The sequence below is a fragment of the Pan paniscus genome, chromosome 10 (genome assembly GCF_029289425.2).
Source record: "Pan paniscus chromosome 10, NHGRI_mPanPan1-v2.0_pri, whole genome shotgun sequence".
NCBI lineage: Eukaryota > Metazoa > Chordata > Mammalia > Primates > Hominidae > Pan > Pan paniscus.
Window position 1 is genome coordinate 104,318,922 of NC_073259.2, and position 24,981 is coordinate 104,343,902.

General features: G+C 41.3%; 1 protein-coding gene across 4 annotated transcripts in view; it reads left to right on the plus strand.

Annotated features, from left to right (window-relative positions):
- ELK3 (ETS transcription factor ELK3) overlaps nucleotides 1-24,981 on the plus strand; it is an 84,328-nt gene that overhangs the window by 55,747 nt on the left and 3,600 nt on the right. For 2 of the 4 annotated variants that reach the window (XM_034934265.4, XM_055096010.2), the window contains 2 exons: nucleotides 9,464-9,586; nucleotides 16,787-19,533. In XM_034934265.4, coding sequence (XP_034790156.2) covers nucleotides 9,464-9,586; nucleotides 16,787-16,885 — 222 coding nt within the window. In that variant the 3' untranslated portion in view covers nucleotides 16,886-19,533. Of the gene's footprint in view, nucleotides 1-9,463; nucleotides 9,587-16,786; nucleotides 19,534-20,615; nucleotides 20,712-22,014; nucleotides 22,781-24,981 lie in introns of those variants that run through there. The other 2 variants (XM_063593581.1, XM_063593582.1) reach the window with 2 other exon arrangements.

Here is a 24,981-nt window from a genome sequence, read left to right on the forward strand (position 1 = left end):
ACATTCCCAGAGTGTGGGCTCTGCTCCTGGCATGGCCATGGGTGGCCAACAGGGAGGGAGAGAAGGGGCAATGAGGGAGACACCAGAGGGGCCCAGGTGGGAGTCAGGGGTGTGGTACTTATTCAGAGCTGAGTTCTTGCAGCCAGTTTCGCCCAGGCGGATTCCCTGAGATCAGATAGGATATCTTGAAGCCAGGGGTGGTTTAGGATTAGGGTATGTCAGTGTCAGATTTGGACTCTCAGATTCCCTCCCCTGGGAGCTGCTTCAGGGGGTGCCCCAGAAACTCACCCACCAGCACCAGCTCAGTAGTTTGTCTTCCAGGTGACAGCCAGAAACAGCGTGGCTCTCAACAGCCAGGCGTTCTGTGGAATTCCTTTTGGCCTCGGGAGTGAAGGACAACTGTGGGGTTCAGGGTGTTCCACAGGCAGCAGCGAGGCTTCAGTGGTTTTCCTCTTACCTGAGCACTTTGTCACAGAAACTCTCCTTTTCTGTGTGTGGGGGGGGTGTGCTGTGTGCAGCTTGACGCTGTGTGCACATAAACATTTGATAATCTGTGGGCTGTAAGCTTTGCTTAGTGGTGGGCTTTGGAAGAGGTGAAAGCTGTGTGTGCTGTAATAACCCGATACCCTGAAGGTACAAATTCCCAAGGTTGGTTATTTCCAGCTAGAATCATGGCAGGAAGAAGGGGAGAAGTAAGGGAGGCTTGGCATGGCCTGTGTCACGTGGTTACCTTATTACACCTCATACAGGCATCCCTCATTTTACTGTACTTTGCTTTATTGCGTTTCACAATTAATTGGTGGTTTTTACAAATCGAAGGTTTGTGGCAACCTGGCGCTGAGCAAGTCTTATCAACGCCAGTCTGTTCTTCCAACAGCACACACTCACTCCGTGTTTCAATGTCACATTTTGGTAATTCTCAAACATTTCCAACTTTTTCCTTACTATTGTGTCTGTTATAGTGCTCTGAGATCAGCGAGCTTTGATACTACTGTTGTCATTGTTTTGGGGCACCATGAACCACACCCGTATAAGACAGCATACTTGATCAGTGTTGTGTGTGTCCCAACTGCTCTCCTGTGTCTCCCTCTCCTTGGGTCTCCCTATTCCCTGAAACACAACAATTTTGAAATTAGGCCAATTGATAACCCTATAGTGGCCTATAAAGTGTTCAAGAGAAAGGAAGAGCTGCGCATCTCTCATTTTAAATCCAAAGCTAGAATGATGACGGCGAAGGCATGTCCAAAACCGAGACAGGCCTAAAGCTAGGGGGCTCTTATACCAGTTAAATATGTAAATGTAAAGGAAGAGTTCTTGAAGGAAATGAAAGTGCTGCGTCAGTGAAAACATGAATGATAAGAAAGTGGGACATCCCGATTGTTGATATGGAGAAAGTTTTAGTGGTCTGGATAGAAGATCAAACCAGCCACAACATTCCTTTCAGGCTAACCCAGAGCAAGGCCCTAACTCTCTTCAATTCTTTGAATGCTGAGAGAGGCGAAGAAGCTGCAGAAGAAAAGTGTGAAGCTAGCAGAGGTTGGTTCATGAGGTTTAAAGAAAAAAGCCATCTCCATAACATAAAAGTGCAAGGTGAAGCAGCGAGTGCTGATGGAGAAGCTGCAGTAAGCTGTCCAGAAGATCTAGCTACGCTCATTGATGAAGGTGGCTACATCAAACAGCTTCACTGTAGGTGAAACAGCCTTCTATTGGAAGAAGATGCCATCTAGGACTTTCATAGCTGGAGAAGAGAAGTCCATGCCTGGCTTCAGAGCTTCAAAGGACAGGCTGAGTCTTGTTAGTACAGCTTGTGACTTTAAGTTGAAGCCAGTGCTACTAAATACACTCTGCCCGTGCTCTGTAAATGGAACAACGAAGTCTGGACGACAGCACATCTGTTTTCACAGTTTATGGAATAGTTTAAGCCCAGTTGAGACCTACTACTCAGAAAAAAGATTCCTTTCAAAATATTACTGCTCATTACAGTGCATCTGGTTACCCAAGAGCTCTCATGGAGATATACAAGAAGATTAATATTTTTCATGCCTGCAAATACAACATCCATTCTACAACCCAGAAGTCAAGGAGTAATTTTGACTTTCAAGTCTTATTACTTAATAAATACATTTCATAAAGCTACAGCTGCCATAGATGGTGATTCCTCTGATGGATCTGGGCAAAGTCAATTGAAAACCTTCTGGAAAGGAGTCACCATCCTAGATGCTATTAAGAATATTCATGATTCATGGGAGGAGGTCAAAATATCAACATTAACAGGAGTTTGGAAGAAACTGATTCCAGCCCTCATGGATCACTTTGAAGGGTTCAAGACTTCAGTGGAGGAGGGAACTGCAGATGTGGTAGAAATAGCAAGAGAACTAGCATTAGAAGTGGAGCCTGGAGATGCAACCAAATTGCTGCAATTTATTGATCAAACTTGATTTGGTGAGTAGTTGCTTCTTACAGATGAGCAGACAAAGTGGTTTCTTGAGATCTACTCCTGTTGAAGACGCTGTGAATGTTGTTGAAATGACAACAAAGGACTGAGAATATTACTAACTTTACATTACATTACATTACTTAGTTGATAAAGCAGCGGCAGGGTTTGAGAGGATTGACTCCAATTTTGAAAGAAGTTCTACTCTGGGTAAAATGCTATCAAACAGCATCACATGCCATAGAGAAATCTTTCATGAAAGGAATAATCAATTGGGCCAGGTGCGCTGGCTCACGCCTGTAATCGCAGCACTTTGGGAGGCCAAGGCGGGTGGATCACCTGAGGTCAGGAGTTCAAGACCAGCCTGGCCAACATGGCAAAACCCCGTCTCTACTAAAAGTACAAAAATTAGCCAGGTTTGGTGGCAGATGCCTGTAATCCCACTACTTGGGAGCCTGAGGCAGGAGAATCACTTGAACCTGGGAGGTGGAGGTTGTGATGAGCCGAGATCACGCCACTGCACTCCAGCCTGGACAACAAGAGCGAAACTCGCATCTCACAAAAAAATAAATAAATAAATAAAAGAGTCAATGAATGTGGCAAACTTCATTATTGTCTTATTTTAAGAAACTGCCACAGCCACCCCAGTCTTCATGACTCTGCCTCCTTGTCCCTGGTTCTGCCCTGCTTCCTCCCCTGTCCCTTTCTGTAGCTACCCTAGGCCCCCATGGGAGTCTCCATTTTGTCTCCTTTTCCGTAGGATCAGTGCTACAGACTTCTGTGGGATTAACTCCCCTTTTAAAGACCTTAAAACCATGGTTTCACTTGAATTCAGACAACTTTAGGAGTTTCCAGAGATTCAGTCACCTTTTATTTGAGGACTTTTTTTTAACCTCAAGGTGGCATTGTCATGGATTCTGTTGGCATCTGTGGGAGCTTAGGATTACAGATATTTGTGGGTACAACCTGCTAGACATCTTGTTTCTCTCTCCTTTACTTTCTTAAAGACTGAGTGACTTACCGGTATCTCAGATCACCAAATCAAGTGATCAGCAAATACTTCTGCATCTTCTTTAATCAGTCCAGTAACAAATGTTTATCATGTATTCATTCATTTGGGAGATAATCATTGAAAACTAAGCATTCGCTTAGATACCTGGAGATACAGAGGTTAGCAAGATAGAAACCGTTCCTGTTCTCATGAGTTTACAGGTTGCTGTCCAGCATACGGGGCAATATATAACATAGGGTTATAATTTAGGGTGGTGTGAAATTATGGAGGACTCTGAGAACTGGCTAAGGAATTTTGACTTGTTTGGATTGGAAATTAACTGCTAGAGGCTGGGCGCAGTGGCTCACGCCTGTAATCCCAATATTTAGGGAGGCCAAGGAGGGCGGATAGCTTGAGGTCAGGAGTTCAAGACCAACCTGGCCAACATGGCCAAACCCCATCTCTACTAAAGATAAGAAAATTAACTCGGTGTGGTGGTGCATGCCTGTAATCTCAGCTACTCGGAAGGCTGAGGCAGGAGAATCGCTTGAACCCTGGAGGCAGAGGTTACAGTGAGCCAAGATTGTGCCACTGCACCCCAGCCTGGGTGACACAGTGAGATTCTATCTCAAAGATAAATAAGTAAATAAACAGCTGCTAGAGGTATAAGTGAAAAAAATCTCATTAGAATCAACAAATAATTATTGAGCAATAACAGAGCCTAGAAAGGACACCAAAACTACAGTCGCTTGTTTTTATGACCTTAGGACCTAGCCATGACAACAAGGCATTACAAGTGCACACACACACAATAGCCCTTGGCAAGAGTCAAACATGCAGCACAGAGAAGCGCCTTAGGAGCTGAGGGGCAAGATCGTTTAGTTCAGGTCAACACACATGAACTGAGTACCCACCATGTGAAAGCTGCTGTGTTTGGAGCTGGGGCTACAAACGTGGATAAGATAGTCTCTGATAGTTAGGAGCTCATAACTTAAGTCCCTTCATCTAGTATCTCAGGTGCAATACAAAAGGAATACTAAGTTGCAAAAGGAATCCTAAGGAGGAAGGTATTAACTTTGCCTGAGATGGAGGAAGAATGTCCAGAGGGCTTCCTGGAGGGGGTGAGACCACTGGTACAGGGTGTTGAAGGATCAGCCTGTGGCAGGGTAGACAGGGAGAGGAAGGCATCGTCGGCAGAGGAACAGCTTGAGGCAAGGCATAGATACGTGAAATAGCTTTGTGATTAGGGGAGGTATAGCAATAGGAAGCATTGAAGGGGTATGAGTGACAGTCTGAATTGTTTTAGGAATCACCCTGCTGGCGAGATTGGGAAGGGGGAAGGCTGGATCCAAGTAGGATGCTATTGGAATATTCCGGGCGAAAGACCATGAGTATCTAAGGCTGTATGGTGGGAGGGGTCAGAGGGATGGATCTGATGTTGGGAGTGCCGTCAGCAGGAGTTGGTGACTGACTGGGTGGGAGGAGTGGGGAGAGCCAGAATTGAGTGTGAGGAACATGGGAGGAAGACTAAGCTCCCTGGGAAAAGGCTAAACGTCCAGTCGGGGCCATGCTGAGTTTGAGGACCCTGCAGGACATTCGGGTGGAAAAGTCCAGCTGCATCTGGAGAGCGGAGAGTGTTTTGGAGCCGGAGAGGAAGTTAGGCAGTCATCAACACGCAAGGGGTGGTGAAACCATGGGAACGGATGAGGTCACTTGTGGAGAGGGCCTGTAGCCCAGGGAACTATGGGCTGGGCTGGGTGGTCAGGGAAGTTCTGAGGGAGTGTTGAAGGACTGTTGGGTTAGAATGCCTGTTCCTCCGTGCATATGAGGAAAGCTCAGGACACATCAGAGCAAGTAAGAGGGTTTGGGGAGGGAAGTGTCTACGAAGAGTCAAACTCTGTAAAATATTTGAAGAGATTTATTCTGAGCCAAATATGAGTGACCATGGCCTGTGACACAGTCCACAGGAGGTCCTGAGAACATGTGCCCCAGGTGGTCGGGGTACAGTTTGGTTTTATATATTTTAGGGAGGCATGAGACGTCATGAAATTGCCAGGCAACTTCAAGGTATGGCAAGGAAATATATTTTGGGGTTAAATATTTTTTCCTCGTTCCATAATGTTACGCCAGAGTCAGATTGAAAAGTAAGTCACCATATATAGGGTCAAATAAAACCCATCTGATGAGAATTTACGGTTTGTAGGGCATGACTCCCTAGACCCCTAGGTAGGAATTTGGGCAAGATAAAAAATGAGAGCTTAGTCCTCAGAAGTTAGCAAGTGTGTGAACCCAGATTATGGGGAACCTCAAATTGTGGCTAAGGAGGACATCACATCCTTTCTGAAATGGTGACTGAATGTTGAGTGAACTCAGTGTTTGAGGGTGGTTGATTTGGCGATGGGGTACAGAATAGATGGGGAGACCGGAGGCAGGTGGACTGGCCTGGGCAGCTGTTGTGGAATGCCATCTGTAAGGTGATAGGGGCTTGGATGCAGCAGGAATGGAAATGAGGGATAAACAGGAGACTGAGTTGTGGGACTCCTCCAGAGGCTATGTCCGGAGCTTGCAGTTATCGGAAGGCATTTTGCATGGTGGGGCCTGGGATGCAGGTGGTAAATGGGGCTGTGCCTGCAGGGATTATGTCTTGTTTTATCCTCATCTGTGGCACCTGAAACATAGTTTGCACTCTCGGTCAGTATTTATTGAGGCAGTGCCTACACGGTGGTCCTGTTGACAGAAGGGGAAGAGTCTTAAGAAACACTGATGTGGAAAGGTGCTGAGCTTCATGACGTTGGAGCATGGTGGGGCATCCGAGTGGAGATGCCCAACAAGCGATAAGCCAGGGGGGACCCAGCTAGAGCTGCAGATGGCTTCAGTTCATTGGTATTTAGGAGATGAAAGTACAGGAGGAATAAAGATGAGCAGATACCTTAAAGGCTACAGAAAGAGGTATAAGAAAAATGTGCCAATCACCATAATAGGAGGCAGAACATGTTAAATGTTAAGAAAAAAATGGTCACAAAGTGTTACAAAGATTCAGAAATAAGAAATCCCATCTGGTTGAGGGGAGATCAGGAAAGTGTCCTTTGAGGAGGTGGCATTTTGATGGGCAGAGGAAGGCAAGAGGAGGAGGCAGCGGGCCGGGGCAGGGGTGCGCAGGTGGGCATGCCTGGATGCCAGCTCACCCTGGCGAGCTCAGATGTGCAGGCTTTTAAGGAGACTCTATGAAGTGGAAGTGGAAGATGAACTGAGTGGGGAAAATGAAAAGGGGATCTTGGGATGAGGGTCTTACTCTTTGCAAATGCATTGCCTGTGGCATCTCCTTTCCCAGCAGCCGTGGGATCAGGAGCTCCTTATCTGCCATGCTTGTTAAAACGAGACTGTCTTTGGGGAAGGAAAGAAAACAGCACTTTTTGCTGTGGCTTCTTTAGCCCTTGGCCCTCAGGCTCAGCCCACTCTGCCTGACTCCAGGAGCGTGTGGAGAGAGGCTGTGAAGTCTCACACTGTCCCGGAGATAACCCAGAGCAGGCGTTATAGGAACGTTCCTTAAAAAAGCAACCACATGGTTCTTTAAGGCCACAGGATTTTCAGGGAGAACTTCAGGGACAGAAGGGAGAGGAGGGAATGAAGTCATTTTACAGTGTTTATTTGCATATATTATAGAAGACATTTCAGACATATTAAAGATGAGAAACAAGAAGGCTACTGTAGTCTCAGTACATCCTGTATTCCTAAGAAACAAATGTGCAAACATCTCAAATCCAGACATGGGTATACGTTTTAGACTAGAGAAATAGAAATTCTAGACCTTGTACATTGCTTAGAGGATTAAAAAGGAAGGGGCATATGATGGCCATGGAGGAGAGAAGGATAGCTGTGTTTTGTGGTTTAGAAGATTGTCTCTTTAAAGCTTTGAGAGCCTTCATTGATGGATAAACTAGGAGGCCTTGAACACACTGGTTATTAAATGTTAATGTGACATATTGAGGTTGGAACCTTGCTCCAGAGTAACATGCAAATATTAGTTTTCAGAACACCTGAGCTTGTGGCCTTGAGCCTAACACAACTGACAGTAGCCTCCAAGTCCAGGCTGACTCAGTTGAGTTGGTCTGTTTCAGAGGATTAAGTCCTTCTCTGTATACAGCTGAGAATTTCTCCCTCACATAGATGAAATACATTTAGTAAGTATGTCATGTATACTTTCAATTAATTACCAATCCATTTATTCATTCAAAAACATGTATGAAGTACCTAGCCAGATAACTGCCTCTGGCACTTGTTGAGCATTTCTATATGCCAGGCACATATCTTGTAAGAGCTTGCAGTAGATCAGCTTATTTAATCTTCCCAACAACCCTGTAACGTGGGCATTTTTATTCTCCCCATTTTACAGATGAGGCAACTGAGACAGAGAGAGGTTAGGTGGCTTGCCTGAGGTTACCTGGCTGGGAAGTAGTGGTTCTGAGATTGGAACCCTGGCAGAGCTCATGCTGAGCCGTTAAGTTTTAACTGGTAGGCCAGATGGCCTGGCATGCTTGTGAAATTGCCTTGGACTAGAACAAATGGGAAGCTTATTCAAAACATGTATTTATTCTAGTAACCTCATAGGTCATTCAGTATGTAGGAAATGCCATGGAACCAACGACTCAAATAATTTGGTATAAATGTGTTTACATTTCAGCAGCTTCACAGTTTGAGGAACTTTGGATGTTTGTCTCCATTCTGCTGAACAGAGCAGACCTTTCAATTTAGGTTTAAGCCAAATGCTGTTGGTAATTAATGATGCTACGGAGGCCAATTCTAGGAAAAAATAACACTTTAGCATCCAGCATGGTGCAGTCTGAAAGGCTGGCGCCTTTGCTGTGGTTCTTCTTACACAAAGCACCTTATTGACATCACAAAACCACTGAGGGACTCCTTCTAGTCACCAAAGGTACAAAACTACCCTGGGCCAGGGAGTTTGTCTCCACTGAGAATAAAAGCCATGCAGACTTAGCAGCTGGGCGGGTGTTTCTTCTGCCCTCCTGCTGGCTTGCAGGCCAGGACTCCTGCTGTGTGTGTGCAAGCAAATGCAGTCCTTGGAACTCTCCTGGGAAACCCAGGGTTTTGGCTTTATACCCCATCTGACAAGAAAGGGCCCTCCCTGCCCCCACCCAAACCATTGCCAGGGCAATGAATTCTCATCAACTCCACATCCGGAAGGAATCTGGAAAACCCGGCTCAGAGCTTCTGAAGAGGCTGCTACAGGGTATTTTAACAGCAAATCCCAAAGCCTTAACAGCTGTTGATATGGAGACCATTTAAAAACGTGTGTTTGTAACCCAAGTAATAGATGTCCACTGTAGAAACACAGGAAAATATAGATAAGAAGAATTAAAGCCCCTTTATGGGATCCCATTTTGTTTGTATACTAGTCCTTCTTGTTTAATCTGGGAAGGGGAACAAGTTGAACAAACCATTCGGACGAAAGTTGATACAAACTTGAATTTTCCACCAGAATGTTTAGGGAAGGTAATGTGTCAATACCTTTTTCCTTTATGAAAGTGTTAATAAAATTAGCATTGAAGAAAATTAGCCAGCCAGGTATGGTGGCTCACGCCTGTAATCCCAGCACTTTGGGAGGCTGAGGTGGGCCGATCACTTGAGGTCAAGAGTTCGAGACCAGCCTGGCCAACATAATGAAACCCCTTCTCTACTAAAAATACAAAAATTAGTCGGTGGTGGGTGCCTGTAATCCCAGGTGCTTGGGAGGCTGAGGCAGGAGAATCGCTGAAACCCAGGAAGTGGAGGTTATAGTGAACCAAGATCGCGCCATTGCACTCCAGCCTGGGTGACAGAGCGAGACTGTCTCAAAAAGAAAAGAAAATTAAAATTAAACTCTTCACAGCCCCTCAGAAATAACGTTGCCAGTTTTCCTGAGATGGTAAGGTCGTTTCCTGGCCCATGCCTAGCCTACCTGACCTCTCTCTGCTGCTCTGTTGATCATGGCCCAAGTCAGGTGAACCTATATGAAGAAGTCTGTCTGCTTTATTTCCCAGACACCAAATGGACTGCTTGTGGCTCCGAGTCCGCTGCTCTCCAGCATACATTTCTGGAGCAGCCTTAGTCCAGTTGCTCCGCTGAGTCCTGCCAGGCTGCAAGGGCCAAGCACGCTGTTCCAGGTGAGCGTTTGCACATGAACTTTCGAACATTAAACTTCTGAGGGATGGTTTTTTCTCTTAAATCCTGCAGAGGTAACGGTGAGTTTTGCCATATGTTGAGTTGAAATGTTAAATGTCCAGAGGGGGGTTCATGTTAGTGGGGTTGCGCGCCCTTCAGAGGCAGACATTGTCATTGAGGCAGAAATTGCAGGCTCATGCCAGACACCCATACGTGGAACAATTAGTTCTTGAAGTGTTTTGCATATTTTCATTTGTCTATGAAAACAGGAAATTTATTAAGGAAAAGGCAAAACTTTAAAAATTATTCTTTAGGACAGCGTGATGGCTCACACCTGTAATCCCAGCACTTTGGGAGGTTGAGGGTGGGAGGATTGTTTGAGCCCAGGAGTTTGAGACCAGCTTGGGCAACACAGCAAGACCCCATCTCTATTTAAAATAAAATGAAAATAAATATTATTATTTATAAAAGTCCGCAAAAGACTTTAAAATATTAATCTTCCTAGTTAATGTAGCAACTTGTTTGACATAAAGTGAAAATAAAAATAGTGAACAATTTCCCCATCCTGGGATAGAAAAATTACTTGCATCATTTTATGAATCATCATTAAGTTCTCCTTGTTCTGTAATGAAAAAGGAGAATCCAGGGCATTTGGTTAAAAAATAATGAAGACTTAGCTGCTTTATCTTATAGAACTCTCCATACTAGGCGAGCACCTTCATTATTCATTCACACACTAGAATCTTGCAGGACCGTCACTTGCTATCATGGAGAAATCAGTATTTCCTCCTTGAGACCCATAGATCATTACTCACTGATTAAGGTGTTACTGTTTGAATATGTTGAGTACAGGTGGAAAGAATCCTAGGGACAGGACTGAAGAAAAGGTGGACCCAGTGCAAACTCCCTCTTTCCCAAATTCTAGCTTTTCTCATCGTCCCTGCCTGTATCCTGTGCCCCACAGTGTGGCTTACCCCAAGTTAGTTGCAGCTCTTTGGATACCATTTCATCTAGCACATGGCACTTTGTATTATGATTGCCTGTTGATCTGGCAATCTTTCTCACTAAACTATGGGCCCTCGAGACCAGAATGGAATCCTGTTCACTGTGGTGTCCCCAGCATCTGGCACGTGGCTTGGTACACAAGTGAGGCTCAGTAATAATTGACTGTCTAAATGAAATCACAAAGAGAAGTCTGAGAAAGGCCAGTATTAATAGCAAGTCTTCATGATCATCTGAGCTGGTCATTTTGCTTGTCGAGGTTAATGTCTGCTGAGTACCTCCTCGGTGCCAGGAGCTGTACATGCTGGGATTCAGGGTCTCTTTGTAAGGGTGGAGCTAAAGAGGTTTTGATTGCCATCTTGCTTCTTTGGTTTCCTAGTGGAGTTAGGGAAGGGTGTCATGAAGTGACCATATCCTTGGAGTAATTGGGTTTCTATCTCTTTCACAGCCCTTATTCCCATCACAACAACTTGAGCTATAGTCATGTTGATTTTTAACAATTTCAGCTTGGGTAGGAAAAGAGAAACTAGAAATAGCAAAAAGCAATGAGCAAATGTTGTATTAGGAAAGTTTAAAATTAGGAATACTAATCTTTTGGTGGAGAGATAAAACACCTCATTTCCTGAAAGTCTTAAGATTAGAGCAGCAGAATTCTAAAATTAATAGAATAAAAAGAAATTGTTTGGTTACAGTAAACTCCATGGCAGTAGGGATTGTTATACTACTCTAATCCTAGAATCTAATACAGAGCTTCTGTAGAGTTCAGTAGGTATTTGTGAATAATAAGTGGCCTCTCATTTCTCTCCTTACTGGGAATTCTGCCACCTGATTGGTGCAGGCCTTGGCAACCTCCTAGGAAAGCAATGGAGCACTATTGGCTGGGTGTTCTTTGGGATTCCTTGTCTTAGATACATTTTCCAGCCCAACACTCCCAACAGGAAATGATGGTTCATGTCTACAGTGATTCGACACGTTATCAGGATCTCTGGGAGTCGGGATACATGCATCCCCTCGTTTCTTCAGTCCTCAGTCACTACTGTAGACCAATGGTTCTCAAAGTTAGCATGCAAAATAATCTCCTAGAGGGTGAGTTAAAATAAAGATTGCAGGGCCCCACTCCCAGAGTTTCTGACTCAGTAGGTCTGGGATAGGGCCTGATAAAAACTTTTTTTTTTTTTTTGAGACAGAGTCTCACTCTGTTGCCCAGGCTGGAGTGCAGTGGTGTGATCTCTGCTCACTGCAATTTCCACCTCCTGGGTTCAAGTGATTCTCTTGCTTCAGCATCCCAAATAGCTAGGACTACAGGCGTGTACCACCACACACAGTTAATTTTTGTATTTTTAGTAGAGATGGAGTTTTGCCATGTTGGCCAGGCTGGTCCCAAACTCCTGACCTCAAGTGACCTGCCTGCCTTGGTCTCCCAAATTGCTGCGATTACAGGTGTAAGCCACCGTGCCTGGCCCAAAAACATTTTTGTCATGTTCCTAGTGATACTACCCAGTCCAGGAACCAATTTGAGAAGCACTGCAGACCAGAGGTTCCTAGTTTATATTTAGAATTCTGCATCAGAAATTACTGCATTTAAAGGCTACCTGCTTCGAGTTTTAATTTCACCAAGTTCCTGAAGCCATTCAGAACACAACCCTTGAAAAAAAAGACAAGCTGGTATTCCGGATGGCTGACAGGTTGTATGGCCTTGGGCTCTCTTTTTGTGGCTGGATCCATGAGACTAAGGAAAAACAATTTTTTGCCTTTTAAAATATTATTAGTCTTCCTGTGAAAAGAGCAACTGAGTGTGGCAAAAGTTGAAAATAGCAATTTTGAGAACAGTAAACAACAAAATATGGTAGAGGAATAACTTTCTGATTTTTAAAACTAGATGTTACAATTGATACATATTCAGAATTCAGATTACTATCAGCAGTGCCTCTTATTTTTTTAAGAACTTTTTTTTTTTTTAAATTTAGAGACGGGGTCTCATTATGTTGTCCAGGCTGGTCTTGAACTCCTGGGTTCAAGTAGTCCTCCACTTCAGCCTCTGGAGTAGCTGGGACTACAGGCATACCACCACGCTGGCCAACATCCCTTTTAAACTGATGAAAATAATTTTCTTTCAAAATAACAACAAACCTCTTTCATGTCGCTATAGATGTAATGAAGGAAGAAAAAAATAGATTTGGCTTATACATTTTAAATGATGCTGGCAAGTTTCCTATTACCATGATTGGAAAGGTTGATCAGAATCCTTGGGGTAATAGTTGAAGAGCTGAAGCATTTTTGTACAGAAGGGCCCCTAATATGATTACTATAGCAGGTTATAGCAGATATTAAAGAATTCCAAGGAAGGAGAGAGAAGACGCCTTTCTGGAAGAGGTATGCTTTATAATTGAGAAATGTTTAGGTAAGGAGAGAGGCACCAAAGACATTGTGCTAAATGTAAACAAAGAACCTTGATTTATATAAATAAAGTGAACTCGGTTTTTCTTGGACAGTTTAGTATTTTCTTCTTGTCTAAGGATGTCTGTTCCATGACTTTTGAAACAGATTTTGTTCCAATGTGGAATATACCTAGTAGGAATAGGTATGTCTTGAAACAAGATAGAGCTAGTTAAGTTTTCAATTAAGAATGTATGCTGTAATTTTTAGTTCAACAAATCTAACCCCATCAAATATTTGCAATGCTCTGCGACAAGGACTGTAGGGACAGAGAATATGTGAATAGTGGATGAGTAAACAAAGTGCTGCAGAAAGTAAGGGGCAGACGCGCTCTTTCCAGCTGGAGACTGGACAGGCTCCAAGGAAGCAGTGGCGCCTCAGCTGGGAGGAAGGGACAGGATTTCGATCGAGTACATTTAGATGAATAGAGCCGAATGACGGGGACCTGAGAGTCTGTTCAGGAAGGGACCAGGTGATAGGAGATAAGGTTGGAAACGCAGCTGTGGGCCTTGAATATAGGCTTAGGAGTTTCTCTCTTTATCTGTTAAATGTTTACGCTTTTTAAGCTGGGGGTAGGAGGCTGAGATCTCTGTTTTAGAGAACAATCACTGATATTAGTGTGGAGGAAGAACTGAAGAGAAAGTGGAAGGAACAGGAAGATAAGAGGAAATTTTTATTTTTAATTTTTGAGATGAGCTCGCTGTGTTGCCCAGGCTGGAGTGCAGTGGCACAATCTTGGCTCACTGCAACCTCTGCCTCGTGGGCTCAAGCGATCCTCTCACCTCAGCCTCTCAAGTAGCTGGGACTACAACTACAGGCATATGCCACCAAGCCTGGCTAAGTTTTGAAATTTTTTTGTAGAAACGAGGTCTCACTATATTGCTCAGGCTAGTTTTGAACTCCTGGGCTCGAGCAGTCCTCCTGCTTTAGCTTCCTAGGAAGGGCTAGGATTACAGGTGTCAATGACCATACCTGGCTAGAGGAAATGATACTACAAATATTGAAGGGAGAATCACCTTTGAGATTAAAACACTGGACACAGGATATAATTAGAAGACATTTTAGAGGTGAACTCAAGAGAGGCAGACTTTGAGCTGGGTCTGAGGGTAAGTAGGTATTGAAAATTAAGAAGAGGCAAAGATTACTAAGTGATTAACATACTGGAAATGCTATTAAGTAACAATAGTTAAGGCCGGGCATGGTGGTTCATGCCTGTAATCCCAGCACTTTGGGAGGGTGACATGGGTGGATCACTTGAGCCCAAGAGTTCGAGACTATCAGGGGCAACATAGCAAGACCCTGTCTCTCCAAAAAAAAAATACAAAAATTGGCCACGTGTGCTGGCGTGTGCCTGTGGTCCCAACTACTAGGGAGGCTGAGGTGGCAGCACTGCTTGAGCCCTGGAGGTTGAGGTAGTGAGCCATGAGCATGCCACTGCACTCAAACCTGGGTGACAGAGTGATCCTGTCTGAAAAAATAAAGATAAAACATAACAATAGTTAACATTTATTGATGATTGATGACTTATTGTGTGCAAGACATTGTTCTTAGCACTTTTGGTGGCTTCTCATTTAATACTCCCAGTAATTCTATTTTAAAGATAAGAAACTAAGGCACAGGGATATTGGCTAGTTTATTCAAGATAACACACTAGTAAGTGGTGGAGCCCTGACTCAAGTTTAAGTTTGTGGTCCCAACCACCATTCTCACTGACTTGGAGTAAGCAATGGAAGAAGGGCGGGTTTTGTGGGAAAGAGGCATTGGTTGGAGATGTCTAAAATGGAAATGGTTGTCAAGTCCAAGCATGGTACTGGAGAAAAGGTGGCTGGGGACAAAAGTTTGGGAAACGTTGCAGTTTAAAATAGGGGAGTGTCATGGGAGAAGAGCCTAATAAAGATGACTAAAAAAATGTTAGAAAAGCCAGGCTAATCAAGAGAAACTATGTCCATTGAGTATACAGAAATAATAAGGGCAGAAATCAGTAATTTATTTTGCAAAACAGATGAATACCAAAACTGATTCTCTTGAAAACACCAATAAGGTACACCAAAGAGAGAGAAGATGCAAATAAACAAAAAGAATGAAAATGCAGGCTGGGCACAGTGGCTCACATCTGCAATCCCAGCACTTTGGGAGGCTGAGAGACAGGCCAGCTGCTTGAGCTCAGGAGTTCCAGACCAGCCTGGGCAACATGGTGAAACCTCGTATTTACCAAAAATACAAAAATTAGCCAGGCATGGTGGCATCCACCTGTAGTCCCAGCTACTTAGGAGGCTGAAGTGGGAGGATGGCTGGGAGGTGGAGGTTGCAGTGAGCCAATATTGCATCACTACGCTCCAGCCTGGGTGACAGAGCCAGACCCTATCTCTAAATAAAATAAATAAATAAATGAAAATTTAAAATCTGTTCATCTTCCCATGTTCACTCTAACTCAATGGGAAGAGTGGTTAGTAGCACGGACCTTTTAAACAAGAGTATAAACTATATGTGCATAGATTTGATAATGCAGTTGAAGTGAATAAAATTCTAGAAAAAGTTAAAATTCTAAAGTTCCAGAAAAGAAACAAAAACCTTGAATATGCCAATAACCATTAAAGAAATTGAAACAGTAATTAAAGATACCCCCTAACTCCTACCAAAATAAAAAGTTGTACAATGTTGGTACAGAAAGATTTGTTTAAAACTTGGCTGTGTTGCTTATTAGCTGTGTGACCTTTAGCCAACAGAACTTATTTGAAATCTGTTTTCTCATCTGTAAAATGGGGACAACAAAACTTACGTTACAGCTCCTAGGTATCAAATGAAATGACAAGCCTTGATAAACTCTAAGGTACTAGACACAAGTTACTGAAATTGTTTGAAAATTGCAAAAACATATTTACTTAAATATAAGTATTTGTTGTACTTCTAACATGTGCCAGGCTCTGTAATTTGATATTTGGCGCTGAAGTTTAACTTTCCTGGACTAAATAGGAAATAAGCTAGAAAAGACAGCCCAGGAGATCTTTGACACATCATCCTCAACAACGAAAATCTAGTTGCAAGTAGTCACATATTAAAAGGCCTTGTTCAGTTGGGATTGCAACTAACATATTTGTTTCAGACCTGAAACTCATTATCAGAGCATATACTGTCATCCTACTATTTATCATCTTAGTGAACAACAATACAGAAATTTTATTCTTTGTCACTTATGAGTGATCTGTGTGATATTTTAATTAGAATACTTTCTTAGCTCCAAAATAATCTATTCTAAATCTTTAAATACATTTCTTATTTTAGAATAAATGCTGCAAGAATCATCTTTGTAGTACCCTGAAAAACTGATGGCAAATTTCAAAATATAGTATTAGAAATTACTGACTCACATGTAGAGTCTATGGCTTTCAAAACACTCTTTTAATATTTAATATTAAACATTATTTTAATATTTATAGCATTGTCAGCATCCTGAGTAGCTTAGAACTTTTAAAAAATAGTGTTAGAAGATGCTTTAGCAACATATAAATTATATATTTTTTCCTAGTAGCCTATGCATATAGAATAATTAGGGACATTTTCTGGGCCTTATCCTTTGTTTGCTCTATGTAATCTTGATCTCATTGTCATCTTCCAATTATTCTGTAAAATACATTGGCAACTAATCTCTATCACAGGGGTGATGAGAGAAATGGACTGCTATGGACTGTATGGGAATGTAAAGAACCTAAGTTCTTCCCAATGGATTTGCAATAATTATTGTAAAAATCTTTTGTCCCCTACAGTTCCCCACACTGCTTAATGGCCACATGCCAGTGCCAATCCCCAGTCTGGACAGAGCTGCTTCTCCAGTACTGCTTTCTTCAAACTCTCAGAAATCCTGATGACGTCTGGCCACAATTAAGGACTCATTAACTGATGAAACAAATTTGTCCCCATGGGCTAGTTTACCTGTGTCATGAGAAGGACATTGTGAAACTCTGTTAATTTGGTTTGCACTTTTCATAACATGGATAGTCTAGATTTATGTTAGCATTTTAAAAACTTTTTGATATATTCAAGTATATATGAAAATCTGTTTGGCATTAAGTGAATTTTAATGTTTTTGTTTTTATATCCTTTTAGCTCTTAAGTGTTGAACACTGTTGACAGTGAAGAACTTTTCTTAATGGTTTTCAGTATAACTAATAAGGATGTGAAGCTTTTTTCTCTTTAGTTCTGAGTATGCTAAACTGTGTGCTTATATAGACTATAACCAGCTGTGCCTTCCTTTGCATTTAATGTAAATGATTTATATATTTTTTAGTATTAAGAGGAAATGTTTGAAAGATGAAAATTAGTATCAAACAAACAGCTCTCTAGTAGAATTTCATTATTTTTCACCAGTGGGCAATATGAAAGCATATTCATATCACGTTTTCTGTTTTACTTTCAATTGTATAAGAATTGCCTTAGAACCTCTTTTGAACTGAAATTCAGTAAATGTCCAAGTAATGTTTTTATAATAAACTAAGCCATATTTAGACAATAAACATTGATAAAAGAAAATGTTCTAAAGTACATTTTCAAAAGAATGGACCTTGAAAGGCTAGCCTCCTTAGCTGTTTACAGTATCTTTTAGATGCCTCCCAGACAAAAATCTGAGATGGAAAAGCTACATCAAGTTCATGCTATTCCAGGCCCAAGAATATCTCCTAGGTTAGTATATTATTTCAAAAAAATTAGCCCTGGTTTTCTCAATTTTCCATAGGGAATCCCGACCATCTGATATATTTACTGTCAGTATAAGTTGTTGGGGTTCCCCTGGAACTATAATTAACATTTAAAAAATCTAATGCTTTAGAAGAAGCTCACAGAGTGGTGATGAACCCAAACAACAAAGAAACCATTTTTAACACTAGGTATCTTCATCAGTATAGGTAGGTGTTCACAATTTTTGATGGATCAAAAACTTGCTGTAATACAAATAGAGAACTGGAGGTACTAAAGGCCTTGCTTGTGGAAACAGAGAGGATACACTGCTTTATGTATTACTAAAGTTAGGGGGAGAATGAAGGAAATCTGACAGATGAAAAATTCTACAGGAACCTCATCATCGTGGAACTGAACTGATAACTTGGAACACTCCAGTAAATTCTGTTGTGTAATATAATTTGGAGCAGTGATAATACAGACATATTTTCTGTTCCATCAGAAAATCAGCAGGCACCAGTCCAAAGGTACCACACCTGTACATGAAGAAGGAAAGTTCTAATACAAGAAAACTGAAAAGCACCAAGCTTTAAATTCAAGATTAATTACAATCCTTAACTATAAGTGATGATAAAAACTAACTTGAAATGTGACTAAATAACTGATCCAAACTGGGCATTAAGTGGCAGGATTATGAGAAAGGATAAAAAGAGAGATTTGAGAAAACACATTTCTTGAATTTTCAGAAAAAAATCTAGACTATTGCTTTGACACTTAGAAATTCTGAGGTTTTTCAATTGGAATTGAGCATCTCTGTATGTGGGGATGTGGGCCCTTATCAAGGGATAAAAATCCAAACACTCTAACATGCCTCCTTGACTGTAAAGTAATGACACTGGTTCCAAAATTCACAAATAATAGACACTACTGTCCCCCCACCCCCACCCCATAGGCTAAGAATAATTCTGTACCAGAATAAAAGGAGCTGGTCCAGGGAACTGATATTTACTGAACATACAAAGTTAGTGCTAGAAGGGGCCTTTGAGAATGCTTCCCGCCACCTGTTTCCAGCTCAAGACAGGTGCACAGCAGAAGCTGGGAGTTGCCTATGGCTGCACAGCTCACTGAAGGTAGAACAATGATTGGTGCTCAGTCCAATTTTGTCTCCCCCATGCCTAGCTGTAAGTAATTACTGGTTCAAAACTACGTGTTATTAGTAAAACAAACAAAACAGATAAAGACAGAGCATTTAAAACTGTGTTGTCAGATAAGAGAACACATCCAAAATGCATGATTCTTACAGACAAACTAAAGGAAGTTAATGTGCAAAAATCTCAACCAAAAATACTATTTTTAGTATACTTGTTTATGTAAATGCTGATTGGAAATATTTAAATGACTATAGATCTGATTCTTACTTTCTTTTCCTTTGGAAACTGGGATTAATGTATGCTCTAGATCCATTTATTAGAAATGCAAAAATACTACAATTTTTTGATGGATGAAAATACTCCTGTAACACAAACAGAGAACTGGAGGAACTGAAGAATAACTCACTCATATAGCTCTGCCTCATTCTGTGTGTGTGTGTGCATGTGTGTGTTAGCAGAAGTATTTTACTCAGAAAATAGGTTTCAAAGAACATTAATGACTTTCTTTTCCCTTTTATGTCTGCTTAATCAGTGTTAAACTGCTATGGGAAAAGTTTTATAGAACTATATAACCTGAATGTTGGTCTCTTTGTACACATCTTTTCTATGACTGCAAATCTTCTTCACTTTATGTATCATTTTTACTGTCATATTATTTTTGTTCAATAAAAACTTTGTGATAAAAGGTGTTTAGAGGTAACTGGATTGGCTTACTTCCATTTGCTTGGGGTGACCCAAACCACTTTTCCATATGGATACAAGTTGGAAAATGAGTCTTGTCACCTACCCTTAAAGATAGCACATCCAAAAAAAAAGTGCTTTACATACACATATTTTAAGAAATAAATGTAATTATTGAGGTTGACTTGTGGGAGAATGGAATGGGATTGAAAAGCAGACCCCTGATCTTATTTAAGTAAGTTCTATCAACTGCTCTGTATTGAGGAGGAGGAGGAAGTGAGAAGGTAGGGAAAAATCAAATCTACCATTTATTCTTTTAGCCATTTTGTTGATTCAGGGGAATGTGAACTGCTAGGCTTGGTGATAAAGGTTATTATTTCTCTTGGTCTCAATACCAGGCTGACCTGGCTCTGGTTTTCATGGGTGATTCAAAGCAGTCTCCACTCAGGGTTTGATATAGGGAGACTGGTGTGAGGGGAGGGGAGGGGATGCAGGGAGAAAGCAGATTAATGCAGTCCCTAAACAACACATTCAGTATCACTAGCGTGCCAAAAGGCCACAGATAACTCATAGCTGCATATAGTGTAACACAGGTGGCGGTAGGAAATCATTTGCTTCCTGAAGAAACATTTAAAGATCAACTATGTTCCAGGTGCCATTTTAGAAACGGGGGATGGAAACCTGATCCCTGTTCTCATTAATAATTTGCTTGGTTCTGTTTATACATAAGAATTCAACTGGCTGGGCGCGGTGGCTCACGCCTGTAATCCCAGCACTTTGGGAGGCCCAGGTGAGTGGATCACCTGAGGTCAGGAGTTCAAGACCAGCCTGGCCAACATGGTGAAACCCCGTCTCTACTAAATATGCAAAAATTAGTTGGGCATGATGGCAAGTGCCTGTAATCCCAGCTACTCGGGAGGCTGAGGCAGGAGAATCACTTGGATCTGGGAGGTGGAGGTTGCAGTGAGCCGAGATCACGCCACTGCACTCCAGCCTGGGTGACAAGAGCGAAACTACATCTCAAAAAAAAAAAAAAAAAAGAATTCAAATCAGTTTTGTAAAATGCCCTTTTATGCTTAAATACCCACAGGGATCTGCGCCGCCCCTTCGTGTTACCTGCGATTATATGACCCTGCCTAAAGGATTGGCACTGAAGAATACACTATGTTTAGTTACCCTCTCTCAGGTGAGTCAGATCTCTAAAACATGGTTTTATTTCATTGCTGGATGGCATAATTTCAGTTAATGATAGCAACCATTTGTAAGGTTGCTGTCATGCCAGGCACTGTTCTAAGCATGTTACACGGATTATTTAATCTTCCTAATAAACCTATGATAGAAGTACTATTATATACCATTTTACAGATAAGGAAATTGAAGCCTAGAGTGATTAAGGAACTGGCTCAAGGTCACAGAATTGGCCAGATTTCAAACAGCATTTTGATTGAGAGGCCATGATCTTAATCTATACGACTTCCAACGAATGTAAATTAGCAATTTACATCTTCACATAGAACAGTACCTGGTGCATATAAACCTTTCAGACATGTTTGCTATATCAGTGTTTCCTGGGAGGGCAAGCAAATTTTCTGTCATCAAGAAGCTGGCCCTACCTAGATTTCTCTAGGATTGACTTTATTCCTAGACCCACTCCCCAGTGGTGCGTGTGTACCTGCATATCTGTGTGTGTGTGTGTCTGTGTGTGTGTGTGTGTGTGTTGAGAACAGCTTGATTATAGGTTAGTTCTTAAGATTTTAAAGACTCACATGTTTTAGCCAGCTAGGAAGAAAGTTTCTATCACCAATTTTTGACAGCGACATTTGTCTTTGGTTGACTCAGAGAGGGGACGAATCCAAGTTGATATTACATAACTGACAAAAGATTTTTTAGAATTACTCAGAATTTCATCATGCATGTGTGCCTTAATTTGATCAGCAAATACTACTGTTCCCCTAAAATGTATCAGGTACTAGGATAAAGAAGTGAGCAAAATGCAATCCTCTCCTTCATGGAGCTTGTGGATTAGTGAGAAGAAATGACGTGTGATTAAGTGTTGTTGCAGAGTGAAGTATAAGGATGCTATTGGGAAGGAAGGCAGTTAAGCAGCAGAGCACATAACCCAGTCTGTGGTAGGGTAGGTGGGGCAGAGAAGGCTTTCTGGAAGAAAAAATTACATTGAGAATGAGTAAGGGTAACAAAGAGAAGAGGCATAGATGAACAAGCAGAGGAAAGGGGATGTTTCACAATGAGGTGAGATGTGAGGAACTCAAAAAGATCAATATGGCTGGATTTACCCTCACAGAGAACAAAGCCTATCTCATCATCATATGGGATAGTAATGTAGAGACCAGTAGCAATAGAGTCGAAATTGAAAAGGGAGGAAGGAGGAACGCTTCTAGATCCCTGAGGAGTAATGACACAGTGATTAGCTATGATTGTGTGGAAGAGCAAGATGGCAGGATGGGGCCCTCAAAAATAAACTTTTTCAGGTTTCTGGAATAACAGTCCATCATCATCATCCAGAGATGAGCTACACAGCCTGTAACAGCACCACGTCACCCATTCATCACTGGACAACCTCAGCTGCATACATACACGAGGAAGAAAATAACAAGATAAAGATGATCCTTAAGACTATTTTGACTGTTAGAATGTGGAACTATTGTCAATATAGCTGGAGAAACGGCTGGAGAGTGGCACTGTTTCAACTAGCACTGTTCTAGGAAAGACTCAAAAGAGTCCCAAGGGAGTCTTGCGTTAAGTCCCAAGTCTATTCACTAAAATTCCATAGGTCAATCAGAGCCCAGTGGAGCTATCCTTTGGTAAACATACAAGACTGTTGGCAGACGCTAAGTTTCCCTTACCCTCTGAAAGGTGCTGCATATTATCCAGAGGGTCACCAGCTACATCTTCACATCTTTATGATCCAGCCCAGGTATCTCTGCATCACTACTGCAGCAGCGTTAAGGTGGGAGAGAGTAGCAAGAGCAGCCATCAGGATTCCTATTCCAGCTTCAGTCTTTCTCTCCCTGTCCCCCTCTCACAGATGCACACCTGCACATCTAGCCCCTGCACCCACTCTACTCAACAGAGGTTTAGTTTACAGTCTTTGAAATGGTAATCTTTGAAAAATGGGTTTTCAAATTAGTGGAATTTTCCCACTTCTCTTAGGGGGAACCCACCAATGAAAAATCCTCCCCATCATCACAGATTGAAATTTTATATTCTCCTCTAATCAAAGTAGCTTTATAATCAGTGGCTTGGTCACCTTCTTTCTGTTTGAGTCTAACAGAAAATTGGTAACTTCAGTGGTTTTCTGGGTCAGTGATGGAAACTGATTATTGTAATAACTTCAGTTGGGAATGATGACAGCTCAGGGAAACTCCTATCTGACTAAGCCCAGAATCTGAATTTAAGATTAGAAAATAGTTTCAGGCCAGGCGTGGTGGCTCACGTCTGTAATCCCAGCACTTTGGGGGGCCGAGGCAGGTGGATCACCTGAGGTCAGGAGTTCAAGACCAGCCTAGCCAACATAGTGAAACCTCGTCTCTACTAAAAATAGAAAAATCAGCCAGGTATGGTGGCATGTACCTATAATCCCAGCTACTCAGGAAGCTGAGGCAGGAGAATTGCTTGAACCTGAGAGGCGGAGGTTGCAATGAGCTGAGATTGCACCACCGTACTCCAGCCTGGGTGACAGAGCACAACTCCATCTCAAAAAAAAATTTTTTTTTAAATAGTTTCAGCTTTACACTGAGCAAGAGGGAAAAATGTTGTACCTTTCTCTTGGGTCTAAAGTAATGCATTAAAAACTTTGGAAATTTCAAGTTTGGAACATAGAAAAGTATGCAAATTCTTCAGCAGCCTTGCTTGAGGGCTTGTGTTAACACTTAAAATTCTGATATGGATGAATTTGTCAATCAAAAAGAATCAATGTAAGAATCTAGAATATTTAAAAAATAAAACCACTGACATTATAAATAATAAACTCGAAGGGATTACATTTGGGGATAAATATTTTAAAATGATAGGAACTGAAAATAACTAAAACTATACAGGCAAAGAAAGAAGAAAATAAAAATGGTACATTACCAAAAAAAAAAAAAAATCAAATACAAAGCAGTATGTAGAAACTGAAGAACAAAAAGCACATAAGACACACAGAAAACAGCTAAATGGCAGAAGTCCTTCCTTATCAGTAATTATTTTAAATGTAAATGTTGTAAAGTCTCCAATTAATGGGCAGAGATGGGCAGGATGGATTTAAAAAATGATCTGTCAATATGCTATCTACAAGAGACTCACTTTAAAAACACAGACACTGTATTTTTACTTTGAAGAGGCTGAAAATAAAAGAATGGAAAAAATATTCCATACAAATAGTAACCAAAAGAGGTATGGGGTGGCCATATTTTTGTCAGATAAAATAGACTAAAGTATCAAAAAAAAGTTACAGGAGACAAAGGACATTATATATTGCTAAAAGGTTCAATCCACCAAGAAGATAGGTAACAATTATAAACACATATGCACCCAGTAACAGGGCCCCCAAATATATGAAGCATGCACTCACAGAACTGAAAGGAGAAATATGACAATCCTGCAATAACAGTTGGAGATGTCAATGCTCCCACTTCAATAATGTACAAAAGAGTCAGATCAGTAAAGAAAGAGAGGAACTGAACACTATGAACCAATTAGACCTAACAGACACATACCAAACACTCTACCCAACAACATTTTTCATAGAATGAGACATACTTTCTCAAGCATACACGAAGCATTCTCCAGAACAGACCATATGTTAGGCCACAAAACAACTCTTAATACATTTTTAAAAACTGAAATCATACAAACTATCTTCTCTAACCACAATGGAATGAAACTAGAAATCAATAACAGAAATAAAAAGGATTATAAGAGACTACTATGAAAAAGTTTATGTCAGCAAACTGGTTATAAGAGATTAAATGGACAAATTCCTAGAAACACACAAACTACCAAAACTAACAAGAAATAAAAACTCTGAATAAAATTATATATAACAAAGAGACTGTATCATTAATCAAAACCTCTGAACAAAGAAAAGCCAGGACCAGGTCACCTCACTGCTGAATTCTACCAAATATTTAAGGAAGAATTAACACCAATCCTCAAACTATTCCAAAAAACTGAAGAGGAGAGAACACTTCCTAACTCATTCTATTAAGCCAGCATTACCCTGATACCAAATCCAGACAAAAACACTATAAGAAAAGTAACTACAGGCCAAATACCTTATGAATATAGGCAAAAATACTAAAAAAAAATTAGCAAACTAAATTCAGCAGCCTATTAGAATTACATACCATAACCAAGTGGGATTTATCCAAGGAATGCAAGAGTGGTTTAACATATGAAAATCAATGTAATACACATCAAAAGAATATAGAAAACAATATGATCATCTTAATTGA